The sequence below is a fragment of the Poecilia latipinna genome, unplaced genomic scaffold (genome assembly GCF_001443285.1).
Source record: "Poecilia latipinna isolate Pla-1442-1.1 unplaced genomic scaffold, P_latipinna-1.0 Scaffold828, whole genome shotgun sequence".
Lineage (NCBI taxonomy): Eukaryota > Metazoa > Chordata > Actinopteri > Cyprinodontiformes > Poeciliidae > Poecilia > Poecilia latipinna.
Genome location: NW_015113444.1, coordinates 94,065 through 115,469, shown reverse-complemented (window position 1 = coordinate 115,469; position 21,405 = coordinate 94,065). Strand labels below are relative to the sequence as shown.

Here is a 21,405-nt window from a genome sequence, read left to right as displayed (position 1 = left end):
TCTCTTCTTTCTTATGCACTTCTTGTTACTGTGCACTATTTTATTTTATATTTGTATCATGTTCGAATAGGCCTGAGCATGCAACAAATGTTCTCTCTTATCTCATCTCATGCCAGTAAGTTGCCGGCTGTCATTACAAAGTACCAGAACCTGCTAACAAACCAACACTATATCCAGGCAGTCATTACAGAAAGGCTTTGGCTGCTTTTCATTTGGCACTGCAGGCGGATTCTTAAATATACCCAAGAAACCAAATTAATACTTAGTTGTTTTATTCAGTTGGTAATAAATATTTAAACTAAAGCATAAAAATGTAAAAAAAAAATAAATAAAAAAAAGTGTGGCTTTTTATGGTGAAATTTGTGCTAAAATAATTTCAAGGTTAATGGTTTCTTAAGTGGTACCCATGGTTCTTTTGGATACTCAGCAGAATTTTATTTGGGACCTCATTAGTATATGATCCATTCCTAAATCATTCTGTGCTCTGCATTTAACACGCATCTCAAAGTTGTGAGTCAACAATGAATTAAATTGGACAATGTTTTTATTATTATTATTATTATTAATAATAATTACTTTGAAAAGCCTTGATTTATTTGCGTTGTAGACTAAAGCCTTTGTATACGTTGTCCCTGCCTCCTTGTCCACCATGTCACACGCAACAGGCTAAACAGATTCCATGTACTTCTCTGTACGGTGTATTGATTTCTTCACTGTCAGATCAAAGTGCCAGATTAAAAGTTTGTTTTGCTTTTTTTTCCTTTTGAGAGAACCACAGCAGTAAAATCCACTATAGAAACTCCTACAACAGAGAGTATGGAAAAAGCAAACAGGGGAAAGATCAAGGCTAATTCTGAGCTCTGTGCAGAAATCCACAGGTGCTCTTGTGTAGAACTGCTTCAGTAAGTTTGTCGCAGTTAGTAAAGTGTCTGCTTTGAAGTATTACATGAAAAAAAAAATCATGTGACATATGAAAACAATGCCATTTTTTATTTGCTTTTTCAGCCTGTTGTGATGAAGTTATATCTTCTTTCACTCAAATCAGCTTGTTCAAATAAAACTCCTTCAACGCTTGGAGAAACTTCACCTCTCACAAATGCCAGAGATGAATTTATGATACTTGGAAAACTGGAAAAGGGAATCTTAGATTTATGCCAGACTTCACAGATTTATGTTCACCTCTTTTTTTTTTATCTTTCTTTAGCTTCTTGCTCATGCAGGCACATGCACGCATGCATGGGCTGTTGTCGGTAGCATTTCCTGCTGTTTTTCACTAGGCAAACATACGACTCCATAATATGTCTGAGTAGACCAACAATGCAGCAAGATTCTGAATAATTTCACAGTAAAACGACATGAAAGACTAATGAAGCCAAAACTGGCCACAGACTCTCAAGCTGACCCACTTGTTGTTTTTCTCACTATTTGTACAAACTGGCCTACATTACGCCATCGCCAACTTGTATTTAGTTCAGGTCAATTTATCCGTTCAATCTCCTTCAACCCAGCTGAGCCCAAACACCCTCACTGATGTGACAATAAATAGTAGCTGGGAGAAAGTAAAAAAATAAATAAAGTTTAAAAAAAGCAGCAGATATCATAAATATGCAAATATTGCAGTGCTTTTGACCACACTTTTATGTAACATCAAGAATGAAAGTATTCTTCAGTTTTATTACACAAAATATCAGTTCGTACAGGTATAGCATAAAATGTGTGTTTAAAACTACAAAAGCCCAGATGAAAGTTAAAGTAAACTTAAGACATTTGTTGGAGCTACAGAGCTTCTATTTACACCATAAATACATCACATTATGACCATAATTAAAACAGCAAAATTAGCTTCACATATTAAAGATTTATATGGCATCTTTATGTACACATAAGGAAAGAAAAGCGGGTTTTATATGATCATTTACAAGTATACAGTAAACAGGTGGTTCTGTATACAGGCTCATGAGAATTATTGCCGAGCTTGCAAAATGTACAGGACAACAGTAAACACTATTTGCGCAGACGGGGCTGCATCTCTAAGCAGAAGAGCATGTAAACATTTGGTTACAAATTACAAAGATCTGCGACCGATTTGTGATGCTCTGGGGGGGCTAAAACTTTTAAATTCCAAATACTTCGGACAGCAGCACCAACATGTAACCAGTGAAAGAAAACAGCAAGAAAAAAAAAACCATGTGACTCTATCAATAGACAACAGCTCAAGCATTTTTTGAGGCTGCAGTCATGAGAGGAACCCCTCTGCATTATTGTGCAAGTGTGAATATTCACTAAGAGTTCCTGTCAACAGTATAGCTGATGCTGCTGCATATATTCTTCTGCCAGAAAGCCGCTTCAGTTAAAAAGCGGCAGCAGTCCGTGTCACACGCAGCAGAATGTGTGCTCACTTTGTCAAAAACTAACCCAGACGTTGCCTTAAACAGCCGTAACTTGAACACATGCGGTTGCTGCACAACTGCTGTGTGCTTCAAAAAAAAAAAAAAAAAGGTGCAGAGTCACTGTTTTACACCCGAAATAGGGTTTAACCAATACTCCTTCAGGAAGTACTGCTTCTCTTTCTGGTCTTGGGCCTCCTCTTGAGAATCTCCTCCTCTTGGTCACTTTCACAATCCCTCTGATTCAAATAAAAAGGAAGAAAAAAAAAAAAGTTGCTTGCGTCATTGATATTGTGACAGCAGCAGAGTGTAGAAATAAAAAATATGATCTTTTTAAAGTAAAATCCAGAGCTACAACCTGAACTATTGTATTCTACACAATGTTTCTGCATTACTGCTGCACATATATGCACATTTGAACCACAAAAAATACGTGGAATGTCCTAAGGTTTTTCCGAAGAAACATCTATAGTACATCTATAGGCACGTATATACTCGGATATAGACTAGTAAAGATGCATGTAAAGGAAGGAATTTCACCATCTGCCCCTAAGCATAACAAAATCTATCAAAGTACGTCTAATGTATCTGAAAAATATATTTTTCAAAAGTAAACTTTTCACAATTAAACAAATGTACAAAAGCTGTTGGGTATTTTTTTTATCCACTCCAGTTTAGTACCATTTCTCCAAATACAAATTCTTGCTCAAATATTTGTTTGTTTATATCTAATTATATACAAGCCACGTTTATCGGCAAGTGCCGATTTTTTGAGGAGGCAAGATAAATATGTTTGCTGCTTTAGTTTAAACCAAACACGTATTATCCAGAGTAGAATTTTTTTGTTTGTTTGTTTAGTGTGAGATTCCACATCTTTATCACTACTGCAGACAAATTTGTCCTTGCCTAAATACAAAATCATAATTATGGATTGCTGATGTTAAATTAAAAGGGAAGGTGCTTCTAGACACATGTACGCAAGGTTAGGTAAACCACGCAACTCTGCTTCCGGTCTCTGTCAGAAGCAAAGCCCTTGCGGACGACTGGCTGTGAAATAGCAGCTCATATATGAGAGCAGCAGCAGTCTAAACTTGCATCAGCAAAGTCTGGAGGCAGTTGTCCTAAATTATTCCACCGCTGCAACTGCTGAATCCTGGCAACGTTCTCCTCACCTGATCCTCTGCAGGCAGCTTCTGACCCTTCTTCATGATCCTCGTTAAGTGGTTGCACAAAGCCACGATTCGAAAGGACAACTGAAAACGTCATAGAAAAAAAAAAACAAAAAAGATGTGCAATCACAAAATTAACCAAGTGCAACATTTTCCACAGATGATCTGAGTTGAATCCACATCCTGCAATTTACCTTCCAGCGTCGTCTTGCATACTGCTTTTTAAAGTTCTCCAAGTTGACCACTGAGAGCCTCTTCACCATCGCCTGCCTGGAGTTAAGAGGCTAAGGACACACAACATGGGATGACATGATAAAGAAAAAATATGTGAATGTTAAATGTTTTATTCTCCTAGCATCACACTGCTCAGATTTTGACAACAAGCCTAAGACAGGTCAAGGTTCTTGCTAAAATTGCAGTTTAAAAAGTGAGTTAATAGTAACAAAAAAAAAAAAAAATCATTTTATTTCACAGTTAGAAAAAAGAAGACACAAAATGTGAGAAAAAAAAAAGATTTATTTGGAAAAGCAAATTAAAGTAGAATTAAAGAAATGTATTTATACACCAGAGGTCTTATAATGGATGATGGTTTTTTTGTCATCTTCATGAAAGAAATACAAAACGTAAACAGTTTTAACACTGAGTAAAAGTGCAAATTTAAATAAATCAAAAGCAAAAATAACATCTTTTAACAAATCTTTAAGAAACAATAACTACCATCAAGTAAAATAAATAAATAAATAAATAAAATAATAAAGAGAACATTTAAATACTAACTTTCTGACATTGCTTGAGTGCTTGATTTCGTGCTCAGTGTGAAATACTTTCATTTTTAAAGAACCAACATAATTACAAAGTTTTAAAGTATTTCAGAAACAAACTGTAAATATAGTTTCATGATCTTCAAGTAGACAGTAATTTTTAAAAATGTCTGAGTTCAACCTGGAACCATTAGGAAATTAGATAAGTTTATTTTTGGACAGGCAGCTGAGCCTGTTAGTAGTTGGTGTGGTTTAGTGCCTGATGTGAGACAGACGAGCTTAGACAAGGAGTGATAACGAACTAAACCCATCAGTGAACAGAGAGAGAAAACCAAGCTACTTCTTCAACTTTTCTTTATCATGAAAGCAAAATAAAAAAGAGACTTTTTTCACAAACATTTCCTGTATAAAATGTATAAACTAATCTTTGCACCTTCGTCTAGAACCATGGTTCTTAAACTCTAACACAAGTATCAACACCTGCATTCATTTTTCCGTCAGTGGAGATTTTGTCATCGATCATTTACAGCAGATTAACGGAGATGAACTCTGGGGTCTTTGCTTCAAACAGAAACAATTCAAAAAGAAATACGACCAGGTGCTGTTGGCTTTGTTCCATTTATACCAAACCCAACTTAACCATGTTCTAGGTATCAACTAGAGAGGCTGTGAGGTTTACCAGTTGCTAAGACCGACGTTTCCAAGCAATGTAACATGTTCACTATGTGTGTGAAAGATTTAGAGTTTTTTTTACTCCTGCTCTTCTGACTGAATATGTTGGCGCTGGTGAGAAATCCCTTTTAGACTTGTACAGTAGTTTTGACATTAGGGACCTTCTTGGTTAATTATTCTAATCTCAGTTTGGATTATGGTTAAAAAAAATTGAACATGTGATTGAGCGGCATCCTTCATCTAAACAGGCACTGCCAGAAGATAAGACAGTTCTTTCTTCTTTATTGTTTGGCGTTAAAGATGCTTTGGTCGTTTCATGCCAGACTTCTTGGGAACCATCTGGGACAGTTAGCTTAGCAATTATTCCTACTTCCCAGGGAGAAGTTTTTGCAATAATTTTAAGGTTGTTTTTTTTATATATATATATATAGTCCATTCATATTCTACCATTGGAAATGTGGTTATATGTTTAAAATCCATCAGCAGGAGCTTGCCTAAAGTTAAGTTTCACTAGACAACTGAAGATCAGAAATAAAAAGGTTTTGAAACTAATGTAAGGTGAGCTTAAGGCTTCGATAATTAATGAGCATATTGTAGAGACAAATAAGAGTATGCTTAATATAGATGGGATCTGGTCATCATGCATGCGATCAGCTCCAGAATCTGCTACACTCTAAGGAACTTCTTTCAATTAGTGAGTTTAAACAACATAAACATAAAAACATCTGAGAGGCGTTTTTTTATTATTTTTAATTGATGCTTTAGTCTGCTGAGTATGCCATGTTTTACTGCTGTTATCTTAGGTTAAAAACAACGTAAGATTTCCTGAGGTGGCACCTTATAAAATGTTTGAGGACAATTTGTCAAGAAAGAAAATTTGCAGGCATTCAGAAGCTCAGATCCAAAGAAAAAAAAAAAAAAACTTTAGCTTTTTAGTTCCCATAAGGATTTTTAAGAATAATAAAACTGACTCCGTTCCTACATTAGGCAGACTCTCATACGTGGTTTGGCCTCTGGACACAGTTCAGATCCGCAGGACTCCTGCGGCAGAGTCTGGTTTACTTCTGCACTCATACCGCCGTTCTGGATGCTCCATTAACTCCCTCAGGAGTTGACGGAGCTCCCAGTTCAGCTCCAGCCCCATGACGTCCAGATGGCTCTGCCTGATGTTCTCCAGCGTCGCATTTATCGCCTTTATGTCCTCCTGCAACTGCCTCCATTTTACAAAATTCAAAGTGAGCCTGAGAGGGAAGTTTCCTCACAGCTTCGCTCTTCTGCCCCTTGTACTAGGCCTCCTTGTCGACGTAGATGGAGAACTGCTTCCACGCAGCGTGCTGTGGGGACCCTGCACCTCCAACGGCCCCTTCTCCATGAAGCCGATGTGCCTCACCACACAAGCAAAGCACTCCACGTTAATGTACGTGTTGTTTTGAGGCAAGCTGCAGCATGACTGGATGCTGTACTCCTTCAGACGTTTGCTTTCCAGCTTTTCGGTTTTCTTCTCGGCTCCAGCCACATTGCCATCCTCCTCCGTTTGGCCGCAGGACTTAAGAAGGATTGAAGGAGGAAAGGGGGAGGGGGGGACACTGAGTGAGAGGCAGTCACACAGATCCTTCTTGAAAACACACACTGTGGTGAAAATCCCAGTAGATGAGCCACAGCGGTGATTAGTGCATGAAGATGGTAAAAACACTGCAAACATTCTTGATGAGTGCGTAATGTTTCCTGCTTTCATGCTCTGATCCAAACAGGATGGTGGGACTTTACAACAAAACAAAACAAAAAAAAAAACAAAAAAAAAACACCTTTCGCATGCATTACAGCAACCATTGTGAGTGAACTTCCTCAACGTCGCGGGCTGTTGCATTTCCTCGCCATCAAAACCTGTGATATTTTGTTTCGGTTCAGTCACATTTAGACAAAGAGACTTTTCACACACCCTCGGGGTCTATATGATGCCGTGGTGGGTGGAAGTTGTGAAGGCTGAAATAAATACCCCAGGAGGGAGTGAAGTCCAGAAACATCCACAAGCCAGCGGGTGTAAACTCCGGGACTCTGACACTGCAGTCAGTCATCTTTGAACTTTTAATGACAAATCTACTTTTCCTACGAGTAGTGACTCTGTTACCCAGACACGGCATTTGACATTAGCAACCTCCCTTGCTTCATTTTCAATAAGACATGACTAGAACAACACCAAACACGCCACAGAGCAGTCTGAGTCCACCACATACCTTAATCCACGGGTGATTCAAGGCATCTTGGATAGTCATTCGTTTTCTGAAATTGACAGAAAAAGGGCAGCTGAGTAAACGAGTCTGACACACACACACACACACGGCGAGCTAGTCTGTCATGCATTACAATTAAACTCTCTGAGGAGTTCAGTCAGATGAAAAGGCTCGCAGGAATATCTTGTTTCCTAAAGGGTTATTTAAATGAAAACAGATGTTAGAAATAAGAGGTCATGATGCCAATGAAGATAAGTATTATTTTGTCTATGATAGTTAGCTTATGTTTTAGCCATAGTTTGTTTTACTGATACTATACATAATATCATCATACACACAAAGTGCCTTACAGAACTGTGTGTACTACTTGAATTTCTTCATATTAATGTGACATTTTGAACTTATATATAAACATGTGCCATTGGAAATTAATGTGATCATTACAGGGTTACGCATGATTGGGAAGTGGAATATGAAGAATAGTTTTTTTTTGACAAATAAAAATCTGAAAAGTGTGATGTGCCATCAAATTCATTCTCACAGCATGATGCTGCCACCTATTCTCAGTGGAGAGTGCGTATGTGGGATGGTTCGCAGTTTTCTGCCCAGGTCGATTTGCATCAGACGTAGGTGGACACTGTTAATTATGTGACTAGTGAAGGCAGTTTATTGCACTGGATTTTATTTAAGGGAATCAGAGTATAGAGAATTGAAGACAAGTGCTAACCTCACTTTTCAGTTTTTGTCTTGCATGCTTTTTTTTGTTTGTTTTTTGAAAACATGGATATTTTACATGATATGGAATGTGTGGTGCATTTGTCAAACAAATACAACACTCCTGGATAAAAAGTTGTTAGTTTTTAAAAACATGATACTTGGCCTAAAGTTCACTTTCCATATGACATAACTATAAACATACAATCAGAGCAAAAATAACAATGGATTCAAAGCATATTAATGGCTCAGAATGATACTGTCAAATTCCAGAGCGCTGTTTAGCTGATCATCTGTGGCAACACTTGAACATGTGTGTTTAAATATGCTTTTCATGCAGTCTGACTGATCTTGGGTTATTTTAGAAAATAAAAGAGGACACATTTCATTTATAGAAGCTCAAAGATGGTACAGAGGTAAATACCCTGAAATACATTCTGCTGTTCCTGCAGTGAAACGTTGCTTCTTCAAAGTATTGACTCAAACAGGCTGAATATATCAATGTGCGTTGCAGTTTTTGGATTTTTAATCGTTAAACACTTTTCACGTGAAGCATTACTTTCCATGGCACAATCATGCACCACCTTGTGCCACGATAAAACACACTGAAGTTTGCAGTTGAATGTGAAATCGTTCAAATGGTATTAATGCTTTGGCAAAGCGCGGTGTGCCACAAATCTGGACTGACTGATGTTTGACAACAGATCCCCTGGTACATGTCAGATTGTCCCTCAGCTGTTTTCCATTGTTTTACCTCGTGTCCTTTTCCAGTAGCTGCCTGATGAAGCTCTTGGCCAGCTCGCTGGTGTTACTGAAAAACTCTTCATCAAAGTCATAATCCACCGCCGAGACGTTTCCCAACGTTTCCTGCTTTGTTTCACCGAGGAAAGGCGAGATGCCGCTCAAACTGAAACAACAGCACAGAGATGTTTACCCACACTGGCCAGGACCTTCTCCACATAATCCCCTCCGACGCATTGAGATACCAACTCACAGTATGTAGGTGATGACTCCGATGCTCCTGTGAAAACAGCACAAGATTAATCCAAAGTTATGCACAGCGGCTCGCTGTGTGGAAGTCAGCAGGGTCGGACGTAATTAGAGGCTCTCACCACATGTCTGCCTCCAGTCCTAGCTGCTCATAGTTGACTATCTCCGGAGCTGAAAATAGACAGAGCAAACTTTACTTTGCGGACTACAAATGGTCAGGCGACAAGCAATTTGAGTGCGAAAATATTCCAGAAGGTAAAAAAAATAAATCTCTTACCCACAAATTCAGGTGTTCCAAAAATGTTTTTGAAATCTGCCCCAGGTTTTATTTTGTGTGCCAGTCCAAAGTCTATGACTTTAATGCGCGGTAGAAGGACGCTCCTGTCCAGCAGCATTATGTTTTCAGGCTGCAGGACAAGTACAGCAAAAGCAGACAATTTTTGAACAGATTTCTTTTGTTTGTTTGTTTGTTTTGTTTTGCTGCTAAGATTGGATAATGAGTGAACAGGTAGTCAACTCAGGTTACCTGGATAAAACTGCCTTTAAGTGTATGCATTAAAGAAAAGCAGGTATTTGTGTTAGTGCAAATTACAAGACACATTTTCAAAGGTTCTTGTATCTACCAGCTCACTGCAGTTTTGCTACAGAGCTTCATTTTGTGATTTTATGCATATCATAAGAGGGACTCGTAATCATATGGAAATCTTTGAGATCGAAACATTCAAATCACAAACTGGAAGGCGGTCTGTGGGCCTCTCGAATTTGCTGCTTTTTCCACACAGGATGCCAGCAAGCGTCGGTTGAGTAACGTGATACAATTTTGGTCAGATTCTGCAAATATTTCTCAATTCAAAAGCTGTTTACTCTGTGTGGCCTGTGTAAAAAATGTTTGTATTTAGCTCTGACACATGGGGGTAGAAAAATGACTCAGAGAAGCTCCATTTCAACAAAATAAAAAGAGAAACATTTGAACCCCAGATATTTAAAACAAAACAACATCCAGTTTAATCATAATCCAATGAAGAATTAGAGAAAAATTTAGCTCAAGGAATCTTGGTTTTATTTATTTATTTATTTGTTTTGGTGGAATTATCAAAGTTTAAAGATAAACTAATTTTGTCAATCCCGGCTGTATTTGGCAGAATGAGGGAAAATGTGGAAGGTGAAAGGGCTTTTCCTGATTTCCTGAACAGAGCCTGCCAGCAGCTAGGCATCCTTTTCATCAAATACCCCTTAGCTACTGAAGCATATTGGCTAACAAGATGTATTTACAAAGAGCAAGCAGCGAATCACTGTGTTGCAAACTGAAAAGCCATTGTATGCAGCGATGCTTTTTCATTAGGGCGATACGGCTCAGAGCCTGTCAGCTGTTCCCCAAAGCAAGTTAACTGCTTCCTATTTGAATGAGCCCAAAACTATGCAAAGTCTAAGCACTGTAATGAAATATGACTTTATCCATTAAAGAGGATCAATATTGATTTGCAGCTTTTGAAAATCTATAATGCTTAGAATGGTGAACTTGTATGTGTGCATCAAATTTGGAAATGCAAAAAAAATTTTGGGGGAAAAAAATACATAACTACAAATCATCCCCTTTCCGTCTTCCAAACATAATACACTTTAACATTGTTTTATTGGAAAATGAAGGACCAGCTGGATTTGTCATGACTAATAGATTGAGGCTTAGGTTCAACGTACATTAGTACTCTCTCACTTTAAATGCAGAAAATAAAAAGAGTGAAAAGGAGAGGAAAAAAAAGGACAACAATTTTAACAAGCCTGCGTGGGCGACCTGACTCTCTGAGAGAGAAGAGATAACCTTGTGGAGTTGCTATCTGTCAGTCTAAATGCTTCGCACCCCAAAACAGGAAGGATATGTATATCAGAGTGGTGAGGCATTGCCTCAGAAACATTAAAGACATGCTGGTTGAATTTCACACAAAGTTCCCAAAGCCCTAAACCCCATAAATCTTTTAGAGGGAAAGCATTTAATCATGGGTAAAATCTAACAATGATGGAACATACCGTACCTTTAAATCGAAATGCGCAATCCCCTTCGAATGGAGGTACTGCACCCCGTCTAGTATCTGTTTAATAAACTGAGTGGCCTCCTCCTCACAGAGAGACTCTTTCTGAGCCAGGAAATCAAAGAGCTCCCCTCCGGAGACCCTGCGAACACACATGGACATGTACACACTTGCTTATTGTGGACTCAGATAATCAAGAGCAAGGGCCTCTGCACCCCCTTTATCTAAAGTGTGCTCTCAGGAGCTGGATGCACAACTCCTGGATGCCTTAGATACAGAATATATGTTTGTTGCATCAACTTGGGAGACATTGACTCTACATATGAATCACTGTTTTCCCTCTATAAACCTAATGAAAAGGCTTATGGCGGTTTATGCATAAACAGAGAACCATCTTGCAGCTAACAACCCGTTCAGTCTATCAGTCACTCAACAATAATTGGATTGGGTTATTCTCTGGTCCTAATTAGACCCTACATTTTCCCAGGCCCTCGTTGGATGCAAAGGGGAGCCTGCTGGGGCAAAGGCATTATTTTCTTTGTCAGACCATTTGGTTCTATCTCACACACATGATCCTTTCCAGCCAAAGGCTTTAAACAAACAACAGTTTCAGCAAACAGTTCATGTGAGCAGAAACACCAAAGTTCAAGGCCAGCGAGTTGCGCTGAGTTATTCAACTCAGGAATACATTTTTTAAGAGATTCCTCTGACTCTAATAAACACTTGAATACTTCCACATTCTGTCCCATGACAACATTCCCAGCATCGTTTTATTATGATTTTACATGACAGACCAACACAACACATTGCACAACTGTGAAATGTTAGGTCACCAATTTGCAAATAAGAATCTGCAAAGTGTGGCATTCAATTCAGCCCCCTTTACTCTGATACGTCTGAATGATTTTCAGTACAACGCATATCCTTCAGCAGTGACCTAATTAGAATATATAGTCCACCTGTTTGTCATTTAATCAGAGTTTGATGGAGGGACAATCTTTCTCCAGGAAAACAATTGTCATTCAGTCCTGGAATCTCGACTTAATGGGAAAGTGATTGCTGAAAGATGGCTGTCAGCAATCGTGTTTAAAGTTTGCTGCTAGCCATGTGGAGAGCAAAGCAAACATGTGGAAGAAGTTACTCTGGTCAGATGAGACCAAAATTCAGTTTCTTGCCACACATGGCAACACGCTGTACACATCACAATGAAACATGGAGGTGACACCATCATGTTGTGGGGATACGTTTTATCAACTGGGACAGGAAAGCTAGTCGGGACAATCCTGGTAGAAAACCTGCAAATGCTTGACTGAGGTGGCAGTTCACCTTTGATCAGGACAACGACCCTAAAAATACAACCAGACCTACAGTGGTTTGGATTAAATTCAAGCAGTATTAGAACGGTCAGGTCAACCTTTGGATCTAAACTTAGGATCTGAATTACACTGCTCTCCATCCAGTCATGGTATTTTGTGCAAAACCTTCACACGCAAAGCTTTGTACACCTTTATTTGCACAGCTCTGGGAGGCAAACACAAAATCCCCTTGCATATTAATTTCAGGTGCTGCTCAACACATAAAAAGCACACTAAAAAAACATAAGCTTTATCTGTGTAATGTCAAAATGTGAAAAAAAGCTGAGCATGTACATTTAAAGCTAATTTGTTTTAACCAAAAATACAGACGCGTATAAGTCACAGTGGCTGACTGAATCGTGCAGTGACTCACAGTTCGAGGATGAGCACCACTTCTGTGCGGTTCTCATACACGTCATGCAGCTCGACAATGTTTGGGTGTTGGATCTCCTGCAGGATGTCCACCTCTCTCTCAATCTCCTCTCTCTTCACGCCCCGTCTGCTGACTCGACTCTGGCGCTTCTTGATGAACTTGGCAGCGTACTCAGTGCCTGTGCTCTTCTCTTTACAGCGCCTGACAACCGCAAACTGCCCGCTGTGGAGACAAAGGGGGGGGAAAAAAAAGCAAGATTATTAATAATTAGCATGATAAATATGTCCAGTCGTTTGGTATATAAGTTTGGAGCAGGTGCCATTTTATGACTACAGGACATAGCTAAACAAATACTAAGCAGGAACCTGTGTGTCAAAAACGTCTGAAATATTCTGGTGTAGTTCATTACTTCCTGTTTCCTGATGAGACAGAGAACAATCAACCAGGCTGATTGTGTGGACAGAGTCTCTCACCTCCTACTTCATTCAACTTCCTGCCAAAGCTCTTCCTTCTGTTACAGCATCTAGTCCACTGAAAGAATCCCACAAACTCTGAATTTTTCATAACAGAGGTGCAGCTTTCAGACCATCCACAATTGGCTCATTGTGTTTTGGATGTGTTTTGCTACAGCCGCTGAATTCTTGACCCTTGATGGATGAGCTGACTGCTCCTTTTGTCTCCCCTAAACGTCTTCCTTTTGCTGTCGTGTGCATCCGACTTTTCAGTCAGAAATGGCCCACCGACATAATGAACTACACGTATGAAAACATTTTCCAACACAACATCCAGTTAACAATATATAGGAAGCCTATGACTTTGGTTTGAGGGGATTCTCAGACTAAAGTAATCCTGCTGACGCTCCTGCTGCTTCAGTCATTTCCTGCTGCTGTGGACTGACCGCCTGACTCTATATACGTCCAGACTGGGAAAACAAACCTCTGGGTTACTCACCCATTATTGTTAGGTCACGCAAAATATGAGTGGGCATGTTTATGAAAAAAATGCTTGTATCTTTTGCAAATGTTGCACACACCTAATAAGGTCATTTTTTTGTTACTGATGTTCTAAATTACATATCTGCAAAAAGCTGGAGTATCAAATTTACATACTTGTTTACACAATATTTAAGAATAAAACATTTTCTTTTGAGCAATCTTACATCAGGCAAAATAATGACAGTCACAATACTGTAATCACAGCTCATGAGTCTTCACAGTTTTTCTGTTTCCTCATGTGCTTCGTGTTATTTAATTTTTTTTTTAATGAGGCTGATAATGACTTAGCCATCAGATATTACTTAAACTGCTCCTCCACACTTGTAATTGTTCATTCTGAGTAACATGATTTTTTTACCTCATCAGACCAGCAGATTCTGCTGCCTGTGCTCTAGAAATACATTTGGAAACCCCCTTGTTGGCTGAACTTAAAGCCTCATATGTCACAGCTACACTGATGCCTATCATTTCCTATGATTTTGATATTAATAACGAACCTCCCGCGTAACAAGGGCTAGTTTTACATAACACTGTGGTTCTACTTGGAAGCAAAAGAATACTGGCTCCAGATTTACTCCATTTTGGAATAATAAACCTTGTTGTTTTGAGAGATAAATTTAAGTCCTTAATCTGTGGAAAAACGTTCCACTTTCTAGTGGTTTGCTGGTATAACAAACCACAAGAAATGACTATTTCCTGTCTGAGCTGATGGAAGTCAAGGGCTTGGTTTCCCATCACTTTTTAAATGTGTTTAGATCACGAGATGATGTGTTACTTGTTGTGTCCCTCTAACATGTCCTCTATCTGCTGCAGAGTGGGATGGGTTTGACAGGCAAGTAGGCTGAGAAGGTTTCTTACGCAGTAGCAGCTGTAGCTAAACTTTCTTGTGTACCTTTAATAAGTGCTTACACAGAGAACACTGGTGCATCTCAGAGGAAATGAATGCAAGGCAAACATTGCGGTATAAGGTTACAGCTGATTCTTTGAGTCCTCTTCAACCACAATGTTGTGTGAGAGTTGAACCAATTGGTCGCTTTATCGACACACCCAGTCCAGCTCTTACTCACTGCTGAAAAGTATCCTCTGTGAACCTCCCTCCTAGAAAATAACAAAATGCTAAACAGAATTACATAGGCACCTGACGGGAGAAGAATTGAAAGTTCACATTGTGCATGACAGAGTGAATGAAGCGTGACTGCAAACTAGACAGCTTACTAAATCCAAGATTTGAACAAGATCCACTCACGGTACTCTGGTGGCTCTTAGTGGCTAATTGCTACGTACAGCAATTAGTCACTCTGGCCATTACAATAAGTAGAATTTTCCAAAAGGATGACTTGTTCAAGCACATAGATTTTTCTTTTCAGCACAAACAAACACAGAAGTGCTCTGGGATGTGTTTCAAACATTTCCAGTGTAGAGAGAAACAGAGAGGGAGGAAAAACGATTATGCTGGGTTTCACTTAAGACTTAAGTCAAACCCAAGTTGTTCCGTCTGAAAAAGTGGAAGACCATCAGGATATGCTAAATGTTGTGTGACTAGTAACCTACCTAACCACAATTTGACATACAAGCTAATAAAAGTGTACTTTGTTGCATTTTTCAGTATTCCTTCAAAATTTTGAGGTGTTATATTGGAGTTTTTACAACGTTCCAATCAGCCACGCTGGATTATGAAGTTGAAATAGGGGCGAAACATCAGTCTTTCCCACCTGGAATTTCAATTTTACACACCCCCTTATTCCATTTTTTTTCCATCTTTACCATGTGCATATTTACCATTGAGAACTGTTTGCACATTGCCTTTTGTTAATAACACAAAACTATGTTGTAAACCGATGAATGTTTACCTCAGAATACCAAACTGAAAACATCTAAGCCCTGTTGGGTTGCTGTTTTGTAATGTTCTGGGGAATCTTTAGAGATACTGATCAAATACTCTCTCTGTATGATCTGTTCACAGACCATCTCCACCCCTGAGCCCTCCCTGAAAGGCTGACCCTGTTATTGAAGACCATCATTATGTGTGAACTGAGGAGGAGGGAAGTAGACCTAAAGAATTTCTTTTGCAAAAAAACTAGCATCAAATGGCCTGAGGGGAGAAAGTGTCACATGGCGAGCAATCCTCGGAATCTCCTCTAAGTGTAAAAGCTTGAGATGATAGATGCCATTAAAATATGAGAAAGTGGCTGAACCAGGTGTCAGTGTACTGCCTTTGTTTAAAGTCTGGTTACAAAGTGTAGAGTAACAGCAGAGAGAGGAGCGATGGTGGCGGTGCTGTTTGTCTTCGTATTTCAGCCGGTCGGTGTGGCTGAAAGTGTCACGTCGCTCCAGAGTTTCCATTCCCAACAGCTGACGGGACCATTATCCGCACACCAGGTGGAGAGAATCCTCGGACAAGCGGCGCCAACGAGATATAGAAATGTGCTTCTCAACTGAGTAACTGCTGGTTCTGCGTGACAAAGACAGTCAGAATGATAGCTGATTCACCATCCTAAACCGATCATCTTCGTCATCTGCGCACCAAATGTTGAGGTGCTCATGGGGGGAAGCACATGGATGTCCTCTAATGCGCGTGAAAACACCAAATTAGACTAAACAAACAAGATTAAGCCAATTTTAGAGCTTATTTGCTCTAAAATTGGCATCTTTTGATGTTCTACACCCTGAAAATGTTCAGAACATCTTCAGAATGATTAATCATCAGAGGAGCTTCTGCATATGAATTGACCTGTGTCAAACAGGAACTTTAGGAATTCCAGAAAGTTCACCTTGGAGTGTTTTTTTTTTTTTTTTTTTAATCAAAAGCAGCAATGTCTGTATCCCAGAGCAAACTACACACACTCTTTTCCTACTCCTCACATAAATACAAAAATACATGCCTGCTGTCTGGAGTAAAGATATATGGTGTGCAGTGTAGCTCTTTCACAGCTATATGCGAGCTCTTGTTTATTCATAACATCTGAGTCTGAAATGTGTGTTGCTGCATCACAAGCGTCATTTGTTACTTCTTCAAACTGACACTGTTTCTCTAGTTAGTTTATTTTACAGGACCTTGTCTTGTGTGACAGGACAGAAATACAGTTTCCTGTAAACATTTGTCTATCAGTTGCTTAAAAAATACATAGTTTGCATTTTATTTTATTAGTGTAACAATTGCAATTTGTGGTTTTGCATAGACAACGGCAAATAAAATAGTTATTCTTATTGTGGTATTTATCCACCGTATCACCAAACAAGTTTAGTATGCAATATGATCATGAAAAGAAAAACTCAAACATCCATATTTGTCTGAGGATGGAGTAAAGGAGAGAAAACTCACTCCAGATACTGTTTTCTGGAAAAATTCAGGGGGTTTGAAAACATAACTTTTAGCCCCCTTGCCTGGTCCGCACTAAATGTCACAGAATATATAATCAAAATAATGGAGGTTTAATTCTAGGAAAAGACATAATATTGTTATGAAAGATTGTCACTGACCAATATTTTCTTCAACAATTCTTTTATCATAAGAACAGCAAAGATTAAGAAAAAATTACTTCTATTTATTGACTTTTAGAGGAAATAAAGGGACTGTTGTGAAGTGTTGCTAATGTGGTTTAATACATTTGACTTTTTCCCAACTAAGAAATTTGTTCAGATAATATAATCTCTTACTGAATACCTCCTCAAGCGATCTCTTCTAAAGCATATAACAAAACCACATTCACAGAATGGAGGGGCTCACAGAATTAGCAAATTAGTAGAAAATGATGGGAATCAGATGCTGCAGCCTTCACAGTCACCAGATCTTGACCAAGTTATGTACTTTGGAGAAGAGGTAATGAATAACAAGCCCCACAGAGGGAGTAATGTTGTTTGGACGAATGTTTTATCCCTCAAGATGCATTCCAGAGACTTGCAAAATCGCAGCTAAGCTGTGCTGACGTTGTTCTGGCAGAAAGTGGTGACCCAACACACTATTAGGAGGTGATTTATGGATGGTCCCTACGGGTTAGCGTTTATGTCAGCTTGAATTAAAAGAGTTGGGTCTGTAACATAAAAGAATGGTATAGCCATGTGAAGAATACCGCTTGTAAAAACCAATGCCAAACCTGTCAGGATGTTGTCAAAGAGCAATGGCCAAATTCTTAGTGATGTTAGTCAGGATTTCATCATGAACAGAAAAGTTTAGACATCTTTTCTTCCTGTTTAGGCATGCAAAGAGAAAGGGTGCTCCCTTTTTTTTATGACAACAGTTTACCAAGTTTTAGTTGTCTCATCCACCCAAATTCCTGATATAACAGCACAACTAGTTTCAGACGTATAGTGACCAGTCATGGGTTTTTTTTTTGTTTTTTTTTTCCCAATATCAATGCACACCAAGTGAATCACTTACTATTTCAAAGCTCATACGGTAATCTGTGATAATGTTTTAAAGATTTAAAGAGGGTTTAATAAGATGCCAGAGAAAGTGTCAGGGTGATCAGGGTTTTATCCAGCTGTAAGAACACAGGTAAATACAACAGTGCCCCTCCCCTAAAAGTGGTGAGTTGGCTGGGAATAAAAAGGCTGCCACACTTTCACTCCCTTACAAGCAGACATGTTCAGCTTTCCAAACAAACAGTCATTCCGTGTAAAATAAAAGATCGCCACCCATCATTCTTACTAAGTTAATGCTATTTTAATGATAGAGACACACCAAAACAAAAACCTCCATAATCAGACAATCTCCAGCTGGAGCGGCTCAAACCAGTGATTGGGTGTTACTGGTTATTCAGATCAGTGATCACACTAAATTAAATGCAATCTCATAATATTGACCATTAGATATCGACGACACTGGCAATACTGAGGGACGAAGATTAAATTGTACATTTTAAATGTTAGCACTTTCATAATAGATAAAAATGAAACTGTGTGAATGTGATTTTGTTACGTAGATGACAAAACAGCGACAGTACCTCACATCTAACGACTTACACCTTCAGGCTTGGGTTTGTTCAGGGGAAAGAACACAACTGTCCTCAGTGGTAACGAAACACCATTGACGGTAGGACAGAATGATGAATTATCAACCCACTAACAACTTGCTCAACATCTCCATGGAGCAGACAACCTACTGATCTCCCCAAAGTTTACCTTTTGGTGATCTCATTCAACCTTTCCAACACCTGAGGAACAGTTACTCAAGTGGAAAGCTATGAATCACTAAATGTACGCAGTGCTGATTCATCTGTCTTGTTTGGAAAATTGTCACACCTGTGAGGTGTAAAACAGAGTTGGCGACTCGCTGTGTCTCTTTAAGTTTTCTTTTCTTTTGTTTTGTTTTCACTTTCTGTGGTTTTTCACCACAGGATTCCGGGTTCTCATGATTGTTCTTCAGAGCATGTCTCAAGATAAACTCAGAGCAGAATTTTTATGCTTCAACACAACCGATATCAGGATTTTCAAAACGCACGTCCTTTTTTTCAGCTGTTCTCAAAAGAAAACTTACTCTTGAAAAAGTGATCTATATTTATTCGATTATTTTTATTCAGTTACATGAATTTTAACAAAACTTGTAAGCTGAACTTTTTCCATATTCTGCAACATAGAGGCCACAAACTTTACTTCTTTGGGGATTGATGGGGGGTATTTTATTTTATAGACAACAAACAAAAGTAGATCATAGTAATTGTGAAGTGACAGGAAAATGAAACGCCAATGTCTCGCATGCACATGCATCTAGCTCCTCTTATCAATACTTGTTGAAACCACCTTTCTTCACCTCAGCAGAAGCAAAAGACATGGCTGGCACATTTCTACCAGTTTTGCACATTGGAGACTAAAATCCTTGTGCATTCTTCTTTGAAAAATAGATCAAGCTCAGTCATCTTGGAACATCTTTTTTTTTTTTAAGTATTGCTGCAGATTCTGAAATGGATTTAGGTCTGGGCTTTGACTTAATTATTTTCAATGGGCTATTGAAAACTGGAATTAATTATTTTTATTACTGTTGATTACATCTGCACATTACGCTTTTCATAATTTAATTTGTAAAAAAAAAAAAAAAAAAAGTATCATTCACATTCAAATTCCAAAATTCCATTCTGCTCCACAAATATCCACCACTTTTTTGTTCGTCTAAAACTGGAAACAGACTGAGGCTTGTGTTTGCCGCATAAAAAAATTGAAGGGGTAGGAGTAATTTCTTGTTTTGCTGTAAATATTATCAGCTTTCAGTTATCTGTGGAAAATTCCAGAGATAAGTGATTGGGCAGTTATTCATAAATCATTGATTGCTTTCCGCACTTATTAATGACCTAAAGATGATCTTTAAACTATACATACCATGTTGGCATATAATGGGATGCTTTGTTTGACATTCTTCTTCCTTTGGTGTAAACATACAACTGGTGCAGCCGAGACAAAGATGTTTTGGAGGAAACGGCCATGAGAAAGCGTTAGGACACAGTGTGTTTACTTGGATCCACAGCGAAAAGGTTAGAGGTCGCCATCCGTTTACATCCACTCTATCTGCTGCTGCACATGCCTAAGCCGGTAAGTACAAAATAGATATGTGGCTTCCTCAGTGAGTCTATATTGTTCTCTGAGAACTTCCTTAAATTCATTTCCCCAGGAGATAGTTAGGTTTTCTTCAAAAATATTTGTAAATGTTGTACCCAGAAATCAGCTCTGATAATAGTAGTTATAACAATAATAATTGATTATCCCAAACACATCCTGTTTGTCTGACTGTGTCTGCATGTCAGCCTTTATCTCATGCAGTAAACTCCAACCCCTTTAGTCACAGTGACGCTCCCCAGCTCAAGCTTAAACAGGCCAGCTGTGTGCATACTTTCATACGCTGCGCCGCGCAGCCCGCAGAGACCTCAACCACACACACAGAGTGACATTTAAAGAGCAGGGAGGAAATACCTTCCTCTTCACACAACTTTGAGGGATTCCTCACCTTCCCAGTTCTTCTCCAATATCATAGAAGTCCTCCACGTTCTCCTGCTTGAATACCGCCATGCCAGGTGTCCTCATTGATGTGGCGGTCTCCTGGACATGTGCTGCAGAAGCCTGTGGATCAGTCTCCCCTGGAGCAGTCTTCCTATTTATCAACTCCACAGGTTCAACCCTGTTGGTGAATAAAGGGTGTTCATGCTGGTCTCTGACTGAAGGCATAGCATTTTTTTCCACCACATGTTCCAGCTTGCTGTAGCTGCACCTACTTTCACCTTACAGCAGAAAACGCATCGATTTGACCGGCAAAGACAACGCAAAACAATAACAGCTACAAATGATCTATAACAGTGTTACCAGATGGACAAAATAGGAATGTTTAGTTCTTGTGATTATTAAAGGATTAGAGAGGAAAAGAGGATTTCTGCATAATTAGGGCAAGGCCTCTGCTGTGAAGCATTTTATCTGGCACAAACATAAACTGATTAAAATTACAAGGCCTTTCCGGGTGTTCTGATTGAAAATCTAGAGACAAACTGGAAACAAATGGTGTACCGTGGCTGTGAACAGATTGGTACAAGCAAATACGAACTGAAAAGCCACAAACTTCCTATCTAGTGAGTTTCACAAACTGCCATCAATCAAACTGAAGCTTGAAGTCGTACCTCGAGTCAGATGGAGAGAAGAGGATAAAACCTGCATCAGATCCCACGTCTCCTACAGCCGGTGCGGTCCTCTCACACAAACCTGGTCCTCTGGCTCCTCTGCTGCTCTCTGTCACCGACCCGCACGGCCCGTCAG

General features: G+C 39.1%; 1 protein-coding gene across 1 annotated transcript; it reads right to left on the bottom strand.

Moving 5' to 3' along the window:
• Positions 1 to 566: 566 nt before the first annotated feature.
• Positions 567 to 21,405, bottom strand: dapk2b (death-associated protein kinase 2b). Its single transcript, XM_015047488.1, has 12 exons — positions 21,270 to 21,405; positions 20,609 to 20,779; positions 12,680 to 12,901; positions 10,955 to 11,093; positions 9,202 to 9,331; positions 9,047 to 9,095; positions 8,929 to 8,955; positions 8,689 to 8,841; positions 7,224 to 7,269; positions 3,751 to 3,840; positions 3,560 to 3,640; positions 567 to 2,626 (listed from the first exon to the last, which is right to left on the bottom strand). Exons 2-12 carry the CDS (start codon positions 20,683 to 20,685, stop codon positions 2,549 to 2,551), a joined length of 1,092 nt encoding a protein of 363 aa, XP_014902974.1. The 5' UTR covers positions 20,686 to 20,779; positions 21,270 to 21,405; the 3' UTR covers positions 567 to 2,548.

Bases quoted from the DNA above. Each gene is read 5' to 3' on its own strand.
- dapk2b (XM_015047488.1), bottom strand. From the start codon at position 20,685: ATGAGGACACCTGGCATGGCGGTATTCAAGCAGGAGAACGTGGAGGAC. The intron at 8,956-9,046 runs GTGAGAGCCTCT...CTGTTTTCACAG, and splicing joins GGACTGGAGGCAGACATGTG to GAGCATCGGAGTCATCACCT. The intron at 7,270-8,688 runs GTAAAACAATGG...TGTCAATTTCAG, and splicing joins CTACTGGAAAAGGACACGAG to AAAACGAATGACTATCCAAG.